Here is a 20,317-nt window from a genome sequence, read left to right on the forward strand (position 1 = left end):
AGAGAGAGAGAGAGAGAGAGAGAGAGAGAGAGAGAGAGAGAGAGGCAGAGAGAGAGAGAGAGTGAGAGAACGGTGTGGGGCCAACGGGGGAGACGGTTTTCGTGCTCGCGGCACCGGCACTCCTCGTCCAGTCATCCTGACGTTTCTGCTCAGTTCTCGTAACTGTGTCGATCGATCAGGAGGTATTCAGTGGTCTCCCGGCAGTATATCGATTAACATCCTGGTCGCCGTCGATCTCTTGATCACTCTTTTCGTCCTCCACGTGTCACGTCCGGTCGATCACCATGTCGAGCGAGTTTCTCGGGAAACGTTACAAGCTCTTCAGCAGCGAGAATTTCGACGAGTTCATGAAGGCGCTCGGTACGTAGTCGAAACGAACGCCGGCCGCTTTTGGCACCGCTTCGGCAGTTCAAAGTGCGACGGAAATGTTAATTTAGAATGCGCGCGTGATTGGCATGGAAAAAATTCAACGTGAGAAAGAGAGATCGGAAGTAGCTAGTCCTCACAATCAAACGAACATTCTTTTACGATAGACATTATTTTTATATATATGACCTGAAAGTTCCGAAACCATCTCGATCCCCTCTACGATTTTTACCTATTAAATCTGAATTAGCACTTGAGTGAAAATTCACTCAGTAGGATTTCAGACCTAAAAAGGAAACAGTGACACACTGGCTACGTTTACACCGTGCATTTAGGCCGCGGCCTATACAATAGATGTCCTTGTTTAGCCTGTATATTAAACAAAGACACCTATCGTATAGCGTCATAAGCTACGTTTACACCGTGCGCTTAGTCTACGACCTATATGATAGGTATCTTTGTTTAACCTACAGGATAAACAAAGACATCTATTGTATAGGTCGCGGCCTAAATGCACGGTGTAAACGTAGTCATTGAGTGAATTTTCACTCAGTGCTCTAATTCAGATTTAATACAGTTTTTCTTATTAAAATTTTAATGGCCTTGATATTCAATAAGATTATTTAACATTGAAAACATTTTATTTTACATTAAAATAGTGTTTGTTCAGTTATTCTACACTTTGCAATCTCAAAAGTGTGTGTGTGTGTGTGTGTGTGTGTGTATAGATTAAAATAAAAATGAAGATAGTTTTGTAGCTCCAAAAAAAATTATTCAACATTGAAATTCATTTCTTTTACATAAAAATAATGTTAGTTCAGTTATTTTATAAAATCGATTAAAATAAAAGTAACATTTTTGTAGTTTCAAGAATAAATCAAATATAAGTAAAATGCCAATATAAGCTTTCGCATTTGTTCATGTATAAGTCATTTATTTATAAGGCGATAAGATGTAATTTGCAAATTATATCTTACCAGTTTGTAAATATTATTCACGTACTAATAATCACGGAGAGAGAGAGAGAGAGAGAGAGAGAGAGAGAGAGAGAGAGAGAGAGAGAGAGAGAGAGAGGGGCTCATAAAGATATTTTACTAATTTATTATTTGCTACAAAGAGTAAAATAAAAAATATTCCTAATTATATAAGTGAATTTTCACCCAGAGTTGTGTAAAAAAAATTCTAGGATTAATCGATCCTTAACTCAGATTCGATTCGGCCAGAATAATAATCAATATTCGAATTAATTCTTAAGTAGGCGCATAGGGTCAGAACCACTTCAGTCGTTAAAAAAATACACATTTGTTTTTTATCTTCCCGCTTTCAATAATTTCTTATCTTAGGACGTAATTTTGAATGTAATAGTAATCGCTATTGATAGATAAATATTGATTTTAAAAACTGATTTATTTTTATTGTTAAATATCTCTTGGTTTACTTAAATTAAAAAAAAAGAAGTTGGGGTCACTGTTGACCCCATGCGCCCATTTGTGTGATTTTGCTCGGGCGCCTACTTAAGGATTAAATAAGTACGCAATCATGATGTAATTAGAAAATATTTGTCAAATGCGAATACATAAGATTGTTGGTTTCGTCAGAAGTTTTCAAAAATTTTAGGACCACAGGTGATTTTTTCTGACAACTCTGTCACGTATCTCTGAATATTCTCAGTTATCGTTAAGAACTATATTTCCGTTAAAATTCTTTCTTTTCCAGTTTATGCAATTAGTTTCTTTTATTTCGGATTTATTTTGTCAGTCAAATATCTAACATTGCGTAATATTTAACAAATTTTTTCTTTTATTATTATTCTTCGTCATAGTTTTTTCCTGAAAACTGGATTACGTCACTTCGTGTTTAATACTAACCATGAATGCCTCATTATATTATGTTAAACACGATAAAAGTGCACGATTCATTTTATAATTCTCAGATTGCTATAGTCAGATTGCATCAGATGCTGTATAATTTCATGCATATGTATGTTAATATATTATTTATGCATATCGTTCATTTGCTACAACATGACTCCACTCAGAAAACAAAGTTTTAAAAAAAATTTGAATTTGAATGCTATGAACTTTGAATCATTACAATTGTATGTAAATTTTAAAATGCAGTTTTAGTGTCAAAATTAATTGATGAAACATAAACGTATATTTCTTTTCTTCTTTATATTGTTTCTATATTTTTCCGCAATCAACTTAGAAATGATAATCTTTTATTTATGTCGTTATTATAGCAAATAAACGATATATTTTATAATTATAATTTATATGTATATATATACAGGGTGTTTCCAAATTAAATGGCAAAACTTCGGGAGCGTGTAGAGGAGTAAAAAACTAAGAAAAAAAGTCCTATAGACATATGCTCGTTTTTGCTCCGTTTCAGAGAAATCGAAAAAAAATGTTTACATTTCTTGCCATATCTAGCACCGACATATTTGATTACATTTTCCACTTTCTGTTATGAATTTGTCAGTCGCTCTTTGAAAGCCTTTAACAGTAGATGAATTTTGTCTTTTGCAATATGCCGCGTACGTATTCTAATAGTGAATATGCTGATATGGTTTTTGTATACGGTTTCTGCAACGGTAATGCTTTAAAGGCGGTGCGAGAATATGCACGACGATTTCCAAACAGAAGAGTGCCAAACCGAAGAGTGTTTATGTTGACATTTAATAGATTGCGAGAGACTGGAACATTTTCAATTCGACAAGAAAACAACCGATTTCAAGCAGCGTTACGAAGAGATTTGCAGGCAGGGAATCGTATTTTACAACATTTTGACAATCATCCTGAGACCAGCGTTCGGAATGCGTCGGCTGTATTGGGAGTGTCACCACAAACAATTTGGCGAACTGTAAAAGGAGATAATCGCTATCCCTACCACATTCAAAAAGTGCAAAATTTATTACCTCAAGATCATTGGAACAGATTGAACTTTTGTAACTGGTACCTTCAGACATGCCACAATGATATTTTATTTCCATCTAAAATAATGTGGTCAGATGAGGCACAATTATGGTTAATAAATAATTTTGTACATATATATACAAAGTGTTTCCTGTAACTTGATCATTTAAAATATCTCCGTTTTTGATGATACGAAAAAATATTACCACACGGGAAAGTTGTTCGATTCGATGAAGGGGTACATATATTATTATGATGAGCAAAAAATTTTTCTCAAAGTCATACTTTTTATCGGTGTAAAGGTAACACACACATCATAGTTGGTTAAAAAAAAATGTGTATGCAAAATGGGTAATTTTTTAAATAAGCAATTATGTGTTTTCTTTATTTATTACCAATTTGATTCATCTCATTATTTTGTTCATAAAAATATTAAGATAAGATTATAAAAGAATTTATAGTTTACGAGTTATTTAACATTTTATGTCAATATGTGCTAGAATAAAGTATAAAACACAATCGATAAATTAGAGCCGTATATCGGTCGAAGCTAAATCTTAAATTAAATAATTCAATCTTGAATCACTAAATATGATATATATGTACTTGACATATACAGGGTGGGGAAAAAGTACCGGCACACCTGAATATATCATAGAAAATATAAGTATTACAGAAAAGTGTTTCAGACAAAAGTTGTAGGGTTCCAAAAGATCTATTTACTGATCATATCCGTTTGACCTTGCGTGGCGTTTTCAAGGTCAGGTCAAGGTTAAATCAATTTTTTTAAATGGAACACCTTATTTTTCATTGCATATTTTTATAGCACATCTCGAGAGCTTTCCAAAATACTATTACAAAATATTTTTTCATGAAATACTTTTGGAGTTATAAGGCTCGAAAGTTACAGTACAGTTGACATTAGCATTACGCAAATTGTCCGACAGACGGCTAAAACCTCTTGAATACTGTTCAAGATCATGTCCTAAATAACATTTGTCAAGATCAAGGCCATTGGAGATTATCCCTCTTATTTTCATTTTTACGTAAAAATAAATTTTTAGTGCAAAAATGAAAATAAGAGGGATAATCTCCAATGGCCTTGATCTTGACAAATGTTATCTAGGACATGATCTTGAACAGTATTCAAGAGGTTTTAGCCGTCTGTCGGACAATTTGCGTAATGCTAATGTCAACTGTACTGTAACTTTCGAGCCTTATAACACCAAAAGTATTTCATGAAAAAATATTTTGTTATAGTGTTTTGGAAAGCTCTCGAGATGTGCTATAAGAATATGCAATGAAAAATAAGGTGTTCTATTAAAAAAAATTGATCTGACCTTGACCTGACCTTGAAGACGCCACGCAAGGTCAAACGGATATGATCAGTAAATAGATCTTTTAGAACCCTACAACTTTTGTCTGAAACACTTTTCTGTAATACTTATATTTTCTATGATATTCAGGTGTCCCGGTACTTTTTTCCCTGTATATGTATATGTTGTGTATTTCGATTCCTCAAATATTTTTCGTATTATACACAGCATTTAAAATTAGAAGAATTCTATTAGTATCAGAATTCTAGAAGTAAATTTTGACACAAGTTAAAAGTTGTAAAATTGTTCTATTATAATCTCATATATGTACTACAATACTCTAAGAATCTTTAAGCCCATCATTACAGATTACAGGGAAGAGAAAGAAAGATAATTGAGGAATTTTGCTAAGAGTATAATATTATATAAAAGAAGAATTATATAGAAGAAGACAGGTTCATAAACGCAAAAGAAATCGAGCAACGTATCGTGCATTGTAAATTGCTCTTTTACAAAATAGCGAACGATTACACACATTACAGCAGACCGTATTATTACCATGATGAGATCTGTCGTTAGCTTCGTTTGTGCGTCGTTCCACGTACAAACGGTCGCGTGGTTAGGACCGACACATCGACAATTTTGCGTGCGTGTATGGAACGTGAACAAGCGCATGTGACTAATACGTGGAAGATGCGCGTGAAAAGTAAACATTAGAGGAGTTGTCGGAGACACCTCATTTACGGAACTTGACGCGTTTCATAAAGTAGAAATAATATCGACGAGAGAATAATATCAATTTTGACAAATATTCGAGAAAAAGAATCTTGTAGTTCAGTGAGCAGAGGGCATGTATTAAGCCTTATGCACAATGAAAAACACAGACAATAGACAAAGAGAATAAAGCCTAATCTATAACGTGCTCTCTGTTTTCTGTTTCTTGCTTTTTATCACTTTTTACTTCTCGCCTTTTTGCCTCTTACCCAGTTGTTTCGTTTTCTATCATTCGATAAAAGTTGATGAACTTCGGAAAAGAAACGTGATTGTTGATAAAATGGTCGCAAAGAAGAAAAAACGTAAGAGGTAAAAAACAAGAAACAGGAAGCAAAGAACATATTGTAGATTAGTCTTAAAGCTTGAGACACAATTGAAAAGCAATAGGAACAAGGAGTAACAGATTTCAATCTATCAGAAACTGTACCAGATATGTAAATATGAAACCGGAATTTACCAATAGATGGCCATAGCTGTCAATGTAGTTGCCGTCAGACCGCGTCATTGACGCCATTTCCTTGTTCTGACATCTGACAAAGATTTTCAACTCACAACAATACAAGTTTCATACAATAGTATAGTGTGTAATAGCGTTGAACATGTCGAATTTTGTGCCTGGAAACTACGATTTGCGGACAGCATTGATTTTCTGTTACCATTTGAAGAAAACTGCTGCAGAATCGCATCGAATGCTTGTCGAAGCTTACGGTGAGTATGCTCTTGGTAAATCACAGTGCTTTGAGTGGTTTAAAAAATTCAAAAGTGACGATTTTGACGTGAGAAACGAAGAACGTGGAAAACCATCGAAAAAGTTTGAAGACAGCGAATTGCAAGCATTGTTGGATGAGGATGATGCTCAAACTCAACAACAACTCGCGGATCAATTGAATGTGACACGAGAAACCGTCTCCATACGTTTGAAATCCATGGGAAAGATCCAGAAGATGAGAAAATGGGTTCCACATGAACTAAATGAAAGACAGCAGGAAAACCGAAAAACCACTTGCGAAATGCTGCTCGCCAGGTACAAAAGAAAGTCATTTCTCCATCGAATTATGACTGGCGATGAAAAGTGGATATATTTTGAGAATCCTAAGCGTAAAAGATCATGGGTAACTCCAGGCGAACCATCGACATCGACTGCAAGGCCAAATCGCTATGGAAAAATGATCAATTTGAATCAAGCTTTGCGTGAAAAACGACCAGAATATCAAAAAAGGCAACACAAAGTGATTTTGCTTGATGATAATGCACCATCACACACAGCAAAACTGGTCAAGGAAACGATTGAGGCGTTTGGTTGGGAAATACTTTCGCATGCGGCTTACTCACCAGACTTGGTTCCGTCCGATTACTACTTATTTGCATCGATGGGACACGCACTTGCTCAGCAGCGCTTCACTTCTTACGAAGATGTACGAAAATGGTTAGATGACTGGTTTGGCTCAAAAGCAACAATTTTTTTTGGCGTGGCATCCACAAATTGTCAGACAGGTGGGAAAAATGTATAGTCAGCGGTGGGCAATACTTCGAAAATATTTTTTATCATTTTCATGCAATAAACGTGTATTTTCTATTAAAAAATTCCGGTTTCATATTTACATATCTGGTATATTTTGATATACATCATTTCTGACAGGTTGAAAGCTATTATTTCTTGTTTCTATTACTTATGCTTTTCAATTGTGCATCAGGCTTTATATAGGTTCGACAATCAAGATTTCAATCTTAATTATTGATACATGATTTCCTATAAGTTGAAATCTTTTGTTTATTGATACATAGTTTACCACAGGTTGAAATCTTATTGTCTGTTATTCTTTCTCTGTTTCTATTGCTTTTCATTGTTCATGAAACCTGAGACACAATTGAAAAGCACAGGCAATAGGAACAGAAAATAATAGATTTCAATCTATCAGAAATAGTGGTATATATGTATACCTATCAGAAATATTTTGGTATATATGGTATTCTGATAGGTTGAAATCTGTTATTCTCTGTTCCTATTGTCTGTGCTTTTATTTGTGTCTCAGGCTTTATGCACAATGAAAAGTACAGACAGCAAGAACAGAGAGAGAGAGAGAGAGAGAGGAGGGGAGGGGGAGGGAGAGAGAGAATTTGTTTTTCAATTGTATCCCAAACTTATAATAGGGTCTTGTGGAATAGGTACAGAATAAATTTCGATCGGAATTATTCCATTTTTTCTAGAAAACAATAGAAATTTAAGGAATAATTGAACAATTTCAATTAAAATCTGCCAAAGTTCCAAATACATACTTTTATAATTTCGTTACACATTTCGATCTATTCTAAATCTGTGAACAACCATTTAAAAGTATATTTGGAAAAATATAAAGATGTACGTAGGTATGCTTCCACCTACTGCATACTACCATCGCAGGTTTAATTGGTTAATTAGCCGCTAAAGTCGTTTGTACATCAGCGAAATATCAATGGAACCCGGGACGTTAATCAATTTTAATACGTTAAATTACGCCCCCTCACCTCTCCGTGCAACGACCTGACCTCGATCTTAATTCCGGACTGTGTGTTGCGGACCGCCTGATTGCAGTCTAATTTAACACTTGAATTAATTCATCAACAGGATTAATAAATCCCGTAATTGACAGTCGAATCACGCGAATGCGCGTCCGGTATTCATGCCGAAAATTCAGCTTATCAATCACGTGTATCTTTTTACAATGTATAGAAACCACCTTAGGGCGCGTTTACATTTTGACAGAAAAGCAGAATAAGCAGAAATGCAGCAGCCAATCAGAATTCGCGCTGATAATCAACACAATTTTGGCTTTCTGTACTGCTTACCACCAGCGCGAGTTCTGATTGGTTGCTGCATTTCTGCTTTCTGCTTTTCTGTTAAAGTGTGAACGCGCCCTTAGATTTCTGGAGGAAGCAGCCACACCTTCGCGTGGACACAAACATTCATTCCTTTTTGTTTAAATTAATATTAAGGAAAAGGAAACTTTTATATTAGTTTCATCGATACTGATAATTTTAATTGCTTATCTGATGTTTATTGACTTCGTAAACTAAAGAACCAGATAACGTTACATATCCTAATTTTCATGTTTTTATTTGTTGCGCCATTATCTGTTAATTTATTATTATTTTTTAATTAAGGACTGTAAATAAGAAACAAGCTTCTCAATTTTAAGATATTGTTACTTTTATATCAATCATACTTATAGGTATGATTTATTATTATACTTTAATTTTTTCTTAGATTAGACTATATTTTCATTTTTAAGGTGGTTCTTTAATAAATCGAGTTACCATAAAAATGTCTAATTATTTTATATAATGAAATCGAAGTACCAAAATTGACGTGTGTAAAATTCTAAGTGCAAAAAAATTTTTTTGAGATGACTGCTTTTCTGAATATACTTTTCTGTAAAATATATCTCATTAATTGTAAAAAAATAGAATAAATAGTTAATTTATTTGCTAGGAATAGAATTTTATAGCCGTAAAAGATTTATTTCACAAATATGTCTTACAAATAAAGGTGGATGTTAAGTTTTGGTTGTTTTGAGCTAAAATAAAAAAATTTTGAGATGTACAGATCACATACATATATATGTATGTATATGTCATATTAAAGAGTTATTTAAGTGGAATCGAATGGTATATTGCTTATCTTGGGGAACATGGAAGAAATCGTTACATACACACATATTAATAATAGCAACAAATCTAAAAGTTGTTAATTTTTGTTATTCAAAGCTAGAATTCGAAACCAAACGATTATTTTGTATGAGACTTCGTCGTTTGTGAATTGCTCGAAAATTTCCTTTATTGCAATTATATATGTTGTAACAATACAGTTGTATCTTGTTGTTTAATTCCTGAGATATCTTGATATCTTACTTAACAATTTTTTATCAATAAATGTGTGATAGCATTCGATTTATCACTTTTATCACAATTTTTCCCATGTTTTCGACGTTTCCCTAAGCGATACACCACTCGTCTTAAGTAGCCCTTTTGATGTGATATATAATTTATATATCTCGAAATTACATTTTGGCCAAAAAACAGCCAAAACTTAACATCATTCTTCCTTTTCTCACGCCTGTTTCATCAACCAATGTATAATAGATAACTTTCGGTTTAACTTACTTTTTATCTTTCTTTACACGAGGAAAAATGTTTTATTGTAAAATACCATTTTCTTATATATAACGATAAAATATCTGATTAAAATGGACTGAATAATACTATCACTTGGTATAAATAAGTATTATCTACAAAGTAGAAAAATGTATTTTGCAGGAGCAACTACATTTTTTATTACATAAAATGAAACATATTTGGCTGTTGTTAAAAAATACCTTTAATGCTGCTAAAAAATGTAAATTTTGCTGGAAGCGTTGAATTTTTTTTTCCTGGGAGGGATGTAATTCTAATTTAAAATAAATGAAAAATAAATTAAACGCAGATGAAAGTTAATTTATGTTTATAGAAATAGATATATATATAAGTCCAAATGATATGAACTGTGCAAACCATCTCTATTATTACATACATGATAACAATATTAAAATGATTATTATACAGTAAATTTTGTGCGAATTTTATCCGATATTAATTTCGACTATTATATATAATTTCATTTGATTATTGATAACCAAAAAAAGTCAAATATGGTGGCTTTTTTAAATAATGCTTAGGATATGGTAAAGTCACAAATTGTACGCACGAGACGTCGGTACACAAGCAGAACCGTTGACGGATCAACCGTATTCCACCCCCTCGCTCGACGTCGTTACGGTAATCTTCGGGAGAGAGAAATTAAATAAGAGAGCAAGTCTAGACGTGTCGTCTTCCACGTTATCGCACGGTTAAATGCGTCGCGGAAAAAGTTGATAGCGTTTATCACTTTTTCAAGAACCGCGCCAAAGTGGTGAGAAATCGATAAGCGACTTACTTGCGTGTTCAAATGTAAACCTGTAATTTCGTTATCACCTGGGAGGCAAGATAAGAGTATCTTCGCTTTTTTTTTCTTCCGAGGTCATTTAAAGGAATTTTTCCGAGACACGTATGTCGTCAAGTGCTATTATGAATTATCATGAAACTCTCTGTCTACAATCTGTTTTTTATACATAGTGTTTTAGGCTTTTAAAAAAAGCTATGTGCGGAAAAATTTAGGGTTACTTTTCAATATTTCTATTACTGAATAGATATTACAATATTTTAAAAAGGGGAAACTGGACTTCACTCTCTTTTATTTGCGAGAAATTTGAGAATAAAATTTTGTTGTGCACCGAAAAAAAATCTGGTAATCAGATATCAAATGTTGAGTGAAATAATTTCAATCAAATGTTCGGCCAAAGGATTATATCTGAGTGAATGCCTGAAAACATAGGATAATTTCGGGAATTTTTTTGCTGTTAAATAACAAAATAAGTGGAAATTTGGTTCTTGAAGGCTTTTAATGTGTTTGTTTTATTTTTTTGCTTTAAGATGGCGGCGCTGGAATTCTGGAAATGAAACTGCTTCTACTTATTTTATTATTAACTACAAAAAATTCTCAAAATTACTCTTATGTTTTCAGGCGTTCATTCGAATATAACCCCTTATTAATGTAACAAAAAACAATTTTATTTTTTTTAATATTTAGTAACTGTCATCAAATGGTTGGTTATATTATTATGTTTAGTAATATTTACTAAATATTTAGAAAAGTAAAATTATTTTGGTTATACATATAAACGAATACTCAATTGAAATTATTTCATTCAACATTTGGTAGCTATATTATCACACTAGAAAAAGAGTTTCTGATTGTATTAATTGGAATTCTGATCGAAAATGAACGATCAGAATTTTCTGGTTGAATCCACTATAATTCTAGTTGAGATAACCAAAATTCGTGATGTTATCAGAATCTTCGGTTTCCTTCATTTTTAATTTGAAATTTTTTTCAGTTCACTCTTTTTCAATGCCAAAAAAGATCCAGATTAGCAGACAGAAGATTAATCGAGTCTGTTTTGTACATTATCAATATAGATAACACTTTAATCTCGGTTTCTCCATTTTTCAACTTCAATTTACTTCATCTTTTCCTAGTTTTAAAAAATAGAAAAAGGTGAAGAGTAATTTGAACCAAAATTAATATTAATCTACAGTGATAAAAATGGGCATAAATCGGGCGATAATTATTTCATCGATTTCGCGAACAGCAGATAATCGTCTTTCCAACAGCTTTGCGAAAAGAATTCGTGACCAATCGCGAATTTATTAATCAAATGAGTATTAATTTAATCACCCCAAGATGACGAATAAACGCTGACATTTCGCGGATGAACGTGATGTATTTTCCGTCAGCGATTGACGCAAACCATTTATATATATTTTCGAAAGTTTTAGTTGAATCGCATTGAAAACGAGAGTTGAGAGACATTTATCAGTGTAGAAAGATTTCTACTTTGAGAATCTTATTGATTAAGTGCTTCTTGAATGTCGAAGCGACGATATACCGTAATACTCACATACGCTCATGTAATGTCACTACGGATGATAATTTACGAAGTCTATAAATAGCGCGAACGGTGGGTCAAACTTCAAAGTTTACTTCTCTCGTCGTCGGTTTTCAACGCGGAACGAGTTCCGCACACCACGATAAACCTACCTATGATATAAAACCTAATCAATCACAGAAGCGAGCACAAGGCAAACCAGTCGAGCTGTTAGTCAGTCTTATTCCCGCAGTCGTTGGTGATAGATCGAACCATGTCGTCGGAAGTATTAACCGGTATCCTGGGCAAGCGTTACAAGCTCCAATCTAGCGAAAAGTTTGACGAATACATGAAAGCTTTAGGTGAGACGATCGAGCTGCACGTAAATCCGTTTATCAGAAGAAATCGATCCCTGGTCTTGACATAGATCACAAATGCATGTGACATAGATCGACAAATGCGTGTATTTACGTATTTTTTTCTTTGCATATTTTTTATACAAGGAATTGCTTTTCTCTAAAAGAATATCGAGAACTCGATGGTTCTTTTATCGGTAGAAAACGAAGTGCTTCCCGAGAAATAAGCTTTAAAGAATTTTATCAGCTGGCAGATAAATATTCATTTTGCCATTCAACTTCGAGTGGAGTTTAATAGATATGCAATTTAAAAGTTATCCTGATCGAGCCTAACTCTCAATCGCTATATGATTTTATCTTTATATTTGTTTAGGCTACTTATGTTCAATCTGTTAATATAAATTTAAGTAGCAACTTACAAATTTACAAGCATATGGAGAGAGGGCACATTCCAAGCCAGAAGTTTGGAAAGACTTCTTAAAAGTTGACATTGTTTAATGGACCTTTGAAACTTTGTACAATTCTAGTAACTAGTATAACATCTATATAGATAAAATAATTTCAGATGAACAAAAAAATATAACTGTCTAATATTTTTTACTAAGACTTCCCAAAAGTCAAACCCCCCAAAAATGTTAATTTTTAAAAAGCGTTTCTAATTTTTTGGCCTAGAATATATGTTTTGAATATTTTTCTCTTTTGATAGCTCACAATTAAATTGCGAAGTGTGAACGCTTTCACGAGAATAATTAATAATCCGCGATGAGCCATCTGTGTGACATAAATACATCCGGCAGATTAGGATTTCATGGAGCTGATGAGAAACGTAGGTGATTTTAAAGCAGCTCATACCTTCTTTCAGGCGTGGGTATGGTGACGCGCAAAATGGGTAGCAGCGTCAGTCCTGTCATTGAACTGACGGAAAAGGACGGAGTGTACACTCTAAAGACGTCCAGCGCTTTCAAAAATACCGAAATAAAGTTCAAACTTGGCGAGGAGTTCGACGAGGAGACTGTAGACGGCAGGAAGGTGAAGAGCATCTGTACTCTGGAGGGTAACAAACTCATACAGGAGCAAAAAGGCGAGAAGGGCACTACAATCGAGAGGGAATTCGGACCTACGGAGATGAAGGCGGTAAGAACAATTTTAGAAGATTATTAGAATTAATAATTTATTTTTCGAATATTCGCACGCATCACTTGCAATAAAGATGATTAGAATAAAATATTTATATGATTTATATTATAATGCATGCAAAAAGTATTCGTATAGGAGAGATATCTTTTGAAAAAAAGATTTCTTATTTTTAGAGAGTAAATATTAATTAATAATTAGCAATATATTAGCAAAGAATAAATAGATTATATATTTCTCAAAATTATTTCACCTAAAATTATGTGCAATAATTAAAATATATCTCAGTAATAAATGAAAATGAAATATGGTATTATTCGAACACCAAAAAATATTCGTACAGTCGAGAAATTTAACTTCTAAGTTATTTTCGTAAAATTCTTTTTGTTTATATTAAATTAAAACGTACATATTGTTAATAAGTTGCTAATTAATGTCTATTTTCTACAAATAAGAGTTTTAAAATGAAAATCTTATATATGAATACTTTTTCATTCACTGTAAATATAACTTAAATGTTATTACGTTTCTTGGAGCAAACTAGACATTTTTTAAAATAAATTTTATTAATAAATAATTTAATTCATTTGCAACACGATATTTAAATCGGTTGTATCAATATTTTATCCATAAATCAATATAACGAGCCTTATCGATCAAACTATGTCGCTATTTATTATTAATGCTATTAAAAGTTAGCAGCACGGTAATGTCGACCTTCAATCGCGTAAACACTAAGCAAGAAGTATCTCGCGTTTCTATATACCTGTCTTGTGTGATAAATGCGCGAGATCCGGTTATGGACTAATAAACTAGTGTCTGTATTTCTTAAGAACGGTTATGGAAACATCATTAACATTAACACTCGTACGTCGAATTTACAGTAATACTCTATTGAAAATTGTCTTTAGAATTCTTTTATATAATTTTTCAGAATTTCTATATAAATTTCAAAATTTTTTAAATTTCTGTATAACTTTTTAAAAAATTTCTCATATTTTTTATATATAAAACGAAACAATTTTCAGAAATACTAAAAAAATCTACACCTTTTTCAAATGCATATAAATTCTGACATATTATTCTAAGATTCTGACATTTCCGAAAAACATTTATAAAGTCTGAAGAAATTTAAGGTATTTGTTAGAAATTGTTATAAATTTAAAATATAAAGAATTCTTGTATAAAAAATATGTGATATTTTGAGAATTTTTTTCAAGACTAAACGCACACATGTTTTAATTGCATTAACAATTACGAAAATAGGAATCCTGAGAAGAATTGTTTTGTCTCTCTTATGGTTATATTTTTTTCTCTAAACCGAGAACAATTTTCATTATTATTTTCACGTGACATGCATCGCTTTAAAAGCCTTACTCAGCCTGCGAACTCGGATGATATGCAATAGAACATGAGTTATAGGAATGATGATATGCAATAAAACATGAGTTGTGGGAATGACGTGGTTAATCGTGGTGGAAAATGCATTTGTCACTCGTGTGCGTGCATCCTTCCTCTCCGAACAACTTGAACTTTGATTCGTATTACAGTGATGCGGGCGCAGGAGTTGCCAATTAAAGTACAAAAGCTATACGTGGAGGAACGTGACGAGGGACCGTTGCACGAGCGGCTAATGTTATAATGATTCGTCAAATGTCCGGTCAATTATCGCGTGCGCTCCTCCTGTTCGTGACACGTACAATTCTACAGCACCGAGCTCCGAAATGGTGCCAATAAAGATCCATTGATCCGTCTGGCGATATGTGTTAATACCGTGAGACACCGGCACGGGGATAATTCCCACTCTTTCGCTCTTCTACTTACAAAAACTACTGCTATTAATAATTCCAAGAGATTACCGTTACGCCGGAGAGCTCTATCATCGTCAAATATTAACTGGCGTTATATGCTACTTCTGTTGTAGATCATGAAGGTCGATGACATAGTTTGTACAAGGGTATACAAACTTCAGGAATAAGGAGGCCAGTACCAAAGCTGAAGGCGTGCATAACCCCACACAGATGCTTCAAAAGTAGCTTCTGAAAACGTAAATTATCGTTTGAAATCCTTGCTTGAGCGTGAATAAGATACCCAATTATAAAATGTAATATATCTAAAAAACGTCTTTTAGATATACATGTCTAAGAGATATTTAAAAGATGTCATAAAGATGTCTTTTAGACATGTCTGGGTATATCACGCTGCCATAATATTGGACTGTATGTATAAGCTAATTGTAACTCGTGTTGAAATGTAACTTAAAGAGATTATAGAACATACATTTTTTACGGAGTTAAAATTCACATGCGTTCGTAAAAAGGATGTATCGAATGATAATCGAAGTATCCATCTGTTGTGCACATTTTCTATTTATGTATAGCGTATTACGTAATAAAATATGTAATATCGTCAGCAATTATGTTCCACATACAGCAATCGCTGTACTATCTATTCTATGAATTTGCTTTTTTCTACGAATAATAATAATGTCTAATAAAAATATACATGTGTTTTCATTCAAAAGTTTCCTAACTGCTAACTTCTTTTAATTATGTTGTATATGATGTAAATGTAACGAATTAAAACTCTTTATTTAAAAAGCAAATCTCTCTCTAAAATATTAAACATTTTTAAAAATGAGAAAAAAGTATCGATGAAAATATGCAAAAAAATATTTAAGTATTTATTAAAGTAATTTTTATACATAGATGAGCATCCAAATATATATTATTTCTGACTTGATACATTTATATCACTGTTTAGTATTCCGAATCCCAGTCCTTTATTGAAGAAATCTGTAAACGAAATATAAGAAATTTTTATCGTATATATCGTATATATCAGATATTGTATCAATGCATCATAAAATATAAGATTATACAAAATACAGTTGTAAAAACTATTTAGTACTAAATTAATATTAATGGCAATCTGATTGTTCATATTTAATTGTTCAATTCATTATAAAAAATCTTACGTAAAATTCCATGTAACATGTGTTTCCATCTTCGGTTTTAACCATATATTGAAAACACAATAGACCGCTGTTATTAGTTCTTAGGGAAACTTTGCTCGCACATGATAACGCGTTTATTGCGGGTTTAAAATGCCCTAACATAAAAAGAGATGTAACCGTTTTTGTACATTGAAATGTGTTTATTAAATCGTTATCATGTGGCAAGTCGATGTGGCAAATGCTGCCCATACCTGCCAAACCAATTCTGAAGAAGGGTTTTTCCGGCGAGAAACGTAACTAGAACGTAAAAGTGTCATATTTCAAAGAGACGTTTGAGCAAAAGTAAATTCCTAGGTAACGTAAAGATCGAGTTGAAATAAAAATCGCTCATTATACCTCGACTATTCGACAAGTTGGATCTAATTCAGCCATGGTGACAGCCGCCAATAATTCTGTTTGCAACACTACTTTATTTACAATGTCTTCTGTCTCAATATGGAAATCTAACAATTCCTCTACTTCTAAAGTTTTCAACGAGCAGTCTGTTATGATCCCATCTTCTTCAATGATAATACTTAGAGGATAGCCTGTACCCTACAATGAATAATTATGATATCAATATTGTTCCAGCAATAAAAAAATGATATCGTTGCTTTAACATTACGATTAAATAGTGACATGCATTTTGAATTGTTTTTTTCAAAGTCTAAAAATAGCCAATTTTGGCCGTGAATGGACACCTGTGAACGAAAATCTATGCAGTTATCATCTTGAAAGTCCATACATTCATAAAAAAAAGTTTATTTACCCAGGAAAAAAAGTTTGAGAAATCTTCTAAAAATAATAAAGTAGATTCTTTGAACGCTGTGCAAAAAAACTCGTTTTATTTCTAATGAACGTTAGATTTCAAAACTAATGGTGTGTCTACATTTAACACCTGTGGGACCATTGAATACTTTAATACTGTAACAATACACTACCATAAATATACAGGATATTCTATCTAAAATAAATAAAACAACGAAATATATTGAAAACTGAATCCATTAGACAAAAATGTTTCAGATAAAAGTTGTATGGTTTGAAACAGAAATAGATCAATGTTCAAAATAAATTGATTTTTTAAGGTCACATGAAGGTCACCTCCATTTTTTAAATCTGAATATGAATTTTTTATGTAATACGACTCCTTTAATTATTCTTGAGGTTTTAAAGGTGTCCGTTCATGGCTAAAATTGGTCATTTTTAAACTCCCTCCTTTAGTATAAATCTTTCCTTTTCAGTTGAATTTCTTGCACTGTTCATTTTTTCTCTTTTTCTACATTAAAAAAAAGAAAAAAAAGATGAACAATAAAAGCTAAAAACAGGCTTTGAAATTCAGAAAATTAAAAATCTAAAAATTTATATCAAGTTTTTTGTTTTGGATTCTAAATTCACTAAAAATAGATGAGAATTATTCTGTTTTTATACTGAAATGACACGTTTTTCGTTTACTTTGTAAAACATTTGCACTGCAACGGAATCTTCTTGTGAAGTAGGCCAGAACATACAAAGGCAATCCACTAATATTTTCAAACTTAATGAAAACATCACATCTTCTTTCAATTTAAATTCATCAAAAACTGTAGATGGGAAATATACACTGGCCTGCAGACATTTGTCATGCTCAATTGTGATTTTCAATCCATTTTCACTACCGAGGCAAGTAGCTATCTAAATAATAACCATACGTTTTTTTACATTATAGAAATATACATTTTTATCATTATAGAAAAACGCAAATATATTCAAACATAAATACACATCCTGCAAGTACCTCTATAAAATTGATAGCTTTTAATAATTCTATTATAATCTTTAGATTTGTCAATCCTACTTTTGCAACCAACATGTAGTCTTCCGTGTTAGAGGGCATCATATTTGTTTGAAGCCTGATATAACAATAAATTATCAAACTGCTTTTGGATTAGTTGCTGATGTAACAACTTCTCATTGTCAACACTGGCTAGCCAAGCTGCCAAAACATGTTTACATGTAAAAGCAGACCGATCTGTTAGAACCTGATGTCTGTAATGTTAAGAGCTTTTATAAAAACAATAATAAGATTGAAAGACCGCTAATGTTAAACATAATAATTTTAAATTAAGAAGCGCCATAACGGTCAGAACGTTAAGATGTTGAACTATTGTAAATTCATTTAAATGAATTAATTTCAGAAATGATAATTGCGTGCCGATATGGTTGTCGGACTTTCAACGCAATCAAATCTGAAAATATTAATAATCCCCCCAAATTCCCCAACTTAAAAACTGTAATAAAACTTATTGCGAAAAATAATGCCTCGGCCGGGAGTCGAACCCGGATCTCTTTTATAAAAACTTTTCATGATATCTTGTATAATATGTACGAGAGATATTTCCTCTTATATATGTAAAATTTCAAAAAACATAATTGCTCTGTCTTTTGAATAAATAATTTATTTACATAGGATATTATACCTGAAAGCAGCGCAAGTACAATAATTTATTTCTGGAAAAAGTGTGTACAATGCTCCAGAATGCCCTCTGACTTGTAATAACCAGCTGGCCTCGTTAGCACTTTTGCACGGCTCTGTTATAATCGCATTAGATGTAGAAATTTGTGTCACTCGTTGTTGCTCGTATAAATCTAAGGCTCTTTCAAACACTCCATCAAACAGCTTGTGTAGTTTCAATAGATTTTGATCAGAGACTGAAAGTATTTATCACTTTATTACCGAATAGATTATAAATACTTATACTTAATAAGTTTTGATTTCATTTGAAAATTATTAAATACTTTCGATAATTTTTCAGAGATAAGGAGAAAAATTCAATTAAGAAAATGAAGAGTAAAAAATCGGAATTAATTAAGAAAATTAATTTTCTTAATTAATTCCGGTTTTTATTCTAACATACTTTTATGGTTATAATTATATGTAATCTTTATCTCAAAATAAAATTAAAAGATGTCAAAAATAAAGGAAATTTTTTAAGTACTTATTTGTTATAGATTTTCTCCATTTAATCTTAATCTCTTTTCATTATTCTTCTCGTTTTTATATTCACGATGTTTGAGAAAACGTAGCAAGCTTAAAACTTACGCTCCCTTTTCATTTATAAATCGAAGAAAAGAAAAAGAAGCAGACTTATATCAAGTTATCAAATAGCGTAATGTGTTACATACATTGTTTCTCTCTCTCAAAATCATCGGCTACTTCCTTCAGTACGTTATCCACGAAATCCACATATTTCTGATCGTACACAGTAGGCGATCGAAAGCCGGGATCTATTACTTGTTGATACGAATTCATGTAATAACGGAAGTTACGATTCCGTATTTGAATCTTTGCCGAAACCAAAATGCTCATTCGTTGTCATATCTCCTATCCCATATGCTTTTAAAACACGATTCGAACTTGACTCGTATCTTTATCAAATCACAAACGACACAAACAAGTGGATGAGGAATATCGTCCAACATCTTAAAAAAGTCTGTCAACTGGATGATTATAAACAATGGTGGAATTGTGGAAGGGATAACATGAAGTTCTTTATTGAGTGTGTTCCGATATAGACTGCCAGTGTTGGCAGTACTGAAAAATCATTATGCTGGATTCACACTGCATCCGATTTTCGTCGTACGATGCTGTGCAACCAATCAGAAAATAGGATTCCGATGAATTTTGCTTCGTATTATTAGAATCCTGTTTTCTGATTGGTTGCACAGCATCGTACGACGAAAATCGGATGCAGTGTGAATCCACCATTATTAGTGCGCAGCGCACTGCGACAGCATGTAGTAACATCAATGACGTCATAAATGGTAGCCATATTGCCACTGCGACCATGGTGTAAAGCCCATGGCACATACAAAAACGTAAGGCCGTAAGACATAATCAGTAAGCAAATTGGCCAATCACGATAGAGACCGTAAGGCCAGTAGCGAATTCAATCTTACAATTTCTTTACTGCTTACGTATTACGGCCTTACGTTTTTG

At 32.6% G+C, this 20,317-nt stretch overlaps 2 protein-coding genes across 3 annotated transcripts; one reads left to right on the top strand and one right to left on the bottom strand.

The window, feature by feature from the left end:
* Positions 1-129: 129 nt before the first annotated feature.
* On the top strand, positions 130-15,845 carry fabp (fatty acid binding protein). Of its 2 annotated transcripts, none has more exons than XM_018444423.1 (3): positions 130-360; positions 13,072-13,343; positions 15,268-15,845. In XM_018444423.1, the coding sequence occupies exons 1-3, from the start codon at positions 285-287 to the stop codon at positions 15,319-15,321; spliced, it is 402 nt and encodes a 133-aa protein (XP_018299925.1). In that variant the 5' UTR covers positions 130-284; the 3' UTR covers positions 15,322-15,845. The 2 variants fall into 2 exon arrangements, with proteins under 2 accessions (XP_018299925.1, XP_018299924.1); XM_018444422.1 differs by lacking the exon at positions 130-360 and adding an exon at positions 12,073-12,215.
* Positions 15,846-16,076: 231 nt separating this feature from the next.
* LOC108720416 (cell cycle checkpoint protein RAD1) lies at positions 16,077-19,826 on the bottom strand. The gene is made up of 8 exons (XM_018444414.1): positions 19,504-19,826; positions 18,798-19,029; positions 18,231-18,366; positions 18,189-18,195; positions 17,893-18,008; positions 16,696-16,893; positions 16,321-16,596; positions 16,077-16,138 (listed from the first exon to the last, which is right to left on the bottom strand). Exons 1-8 carry the CDS (start codon positions 19,685-19,687, stop codon positions 16,103-16,105), a joined length of 1,185 nt encoding a protein of 394 aa, XP_018299916.1. The 5' UTR covers positions 19,688-19,826; the 3' UTR covers positions 16,077-16,102.
* Positions 19,827-20,317: the final 491 nt, after the last annotated feature.

Source organism: Mycetomoellerius zeteki, unplaced genomic scaffold (assembly GCF_001594055.1).
Source record: "Mycetomoellerius zeteki isolate Tzet28-1 unplaced genomic scaffold, Tzet1.0 scaffold15, whole genome shotgun sequence".
Lineage (NCBI taxonomy): Eukaryota > Metazoa > Arthropoda > Insecta > Hymenoptera > Formicidae > Mycetomoellerius > Mycetomoellerius zeteki.

What these genes read in the sequence shown, in the direction of transcription:
- fabp (XM_018444422.1), top strand. Translation starts at nt 12,128, where the DNA reads ATGTCGTCGGAAGTATTAACCGGTATCCTGGGCAAGCGTTACAAGCTC. An exon ending in CGAATACATGAAAGCTTTAG is followed by an intron (nt 12,216 to 13,071) that starts GTGAGACGATCG and finishes ACCTTCTTTCAG; the next exon opens with GCGTGGGTATGGTGACGCGC. An exon ending in GACCTACGGAGATGAAGGCG is followed by an intron (nt 13,344 to 15,267) that starts GTAAGAACAATT and finishes CTTCTGTTGTAG; the next exon opens with ATCATGAAGGTCGATGACAT.
- LOC108720416 (XM_018444414.1), bottom strand. Translation starts at nt 19,687, where the DNA reads ATGAGCATTTTGGTTTCGGCAAAGATTCAAATACGGAATCGTAACTTC. An exon ending in AATTTAAATTGAAAGAAGAT is followed by an intron (nt 16,894 to 17,892) that starts GTGATGTTTTCA and finishes TATTCATTGTAG; the next exon opens with GGTACAGGCTATCCTCTAAG. An exon ending in CATGTTACATGGAATTTTAC is followed by an intron (nt 16,139 to 16,320) that starts GTAAGATTTTTT and finishes TTTCGTTTACAG; the next exon opens with ATTTCTTCAATAAAGGACTG.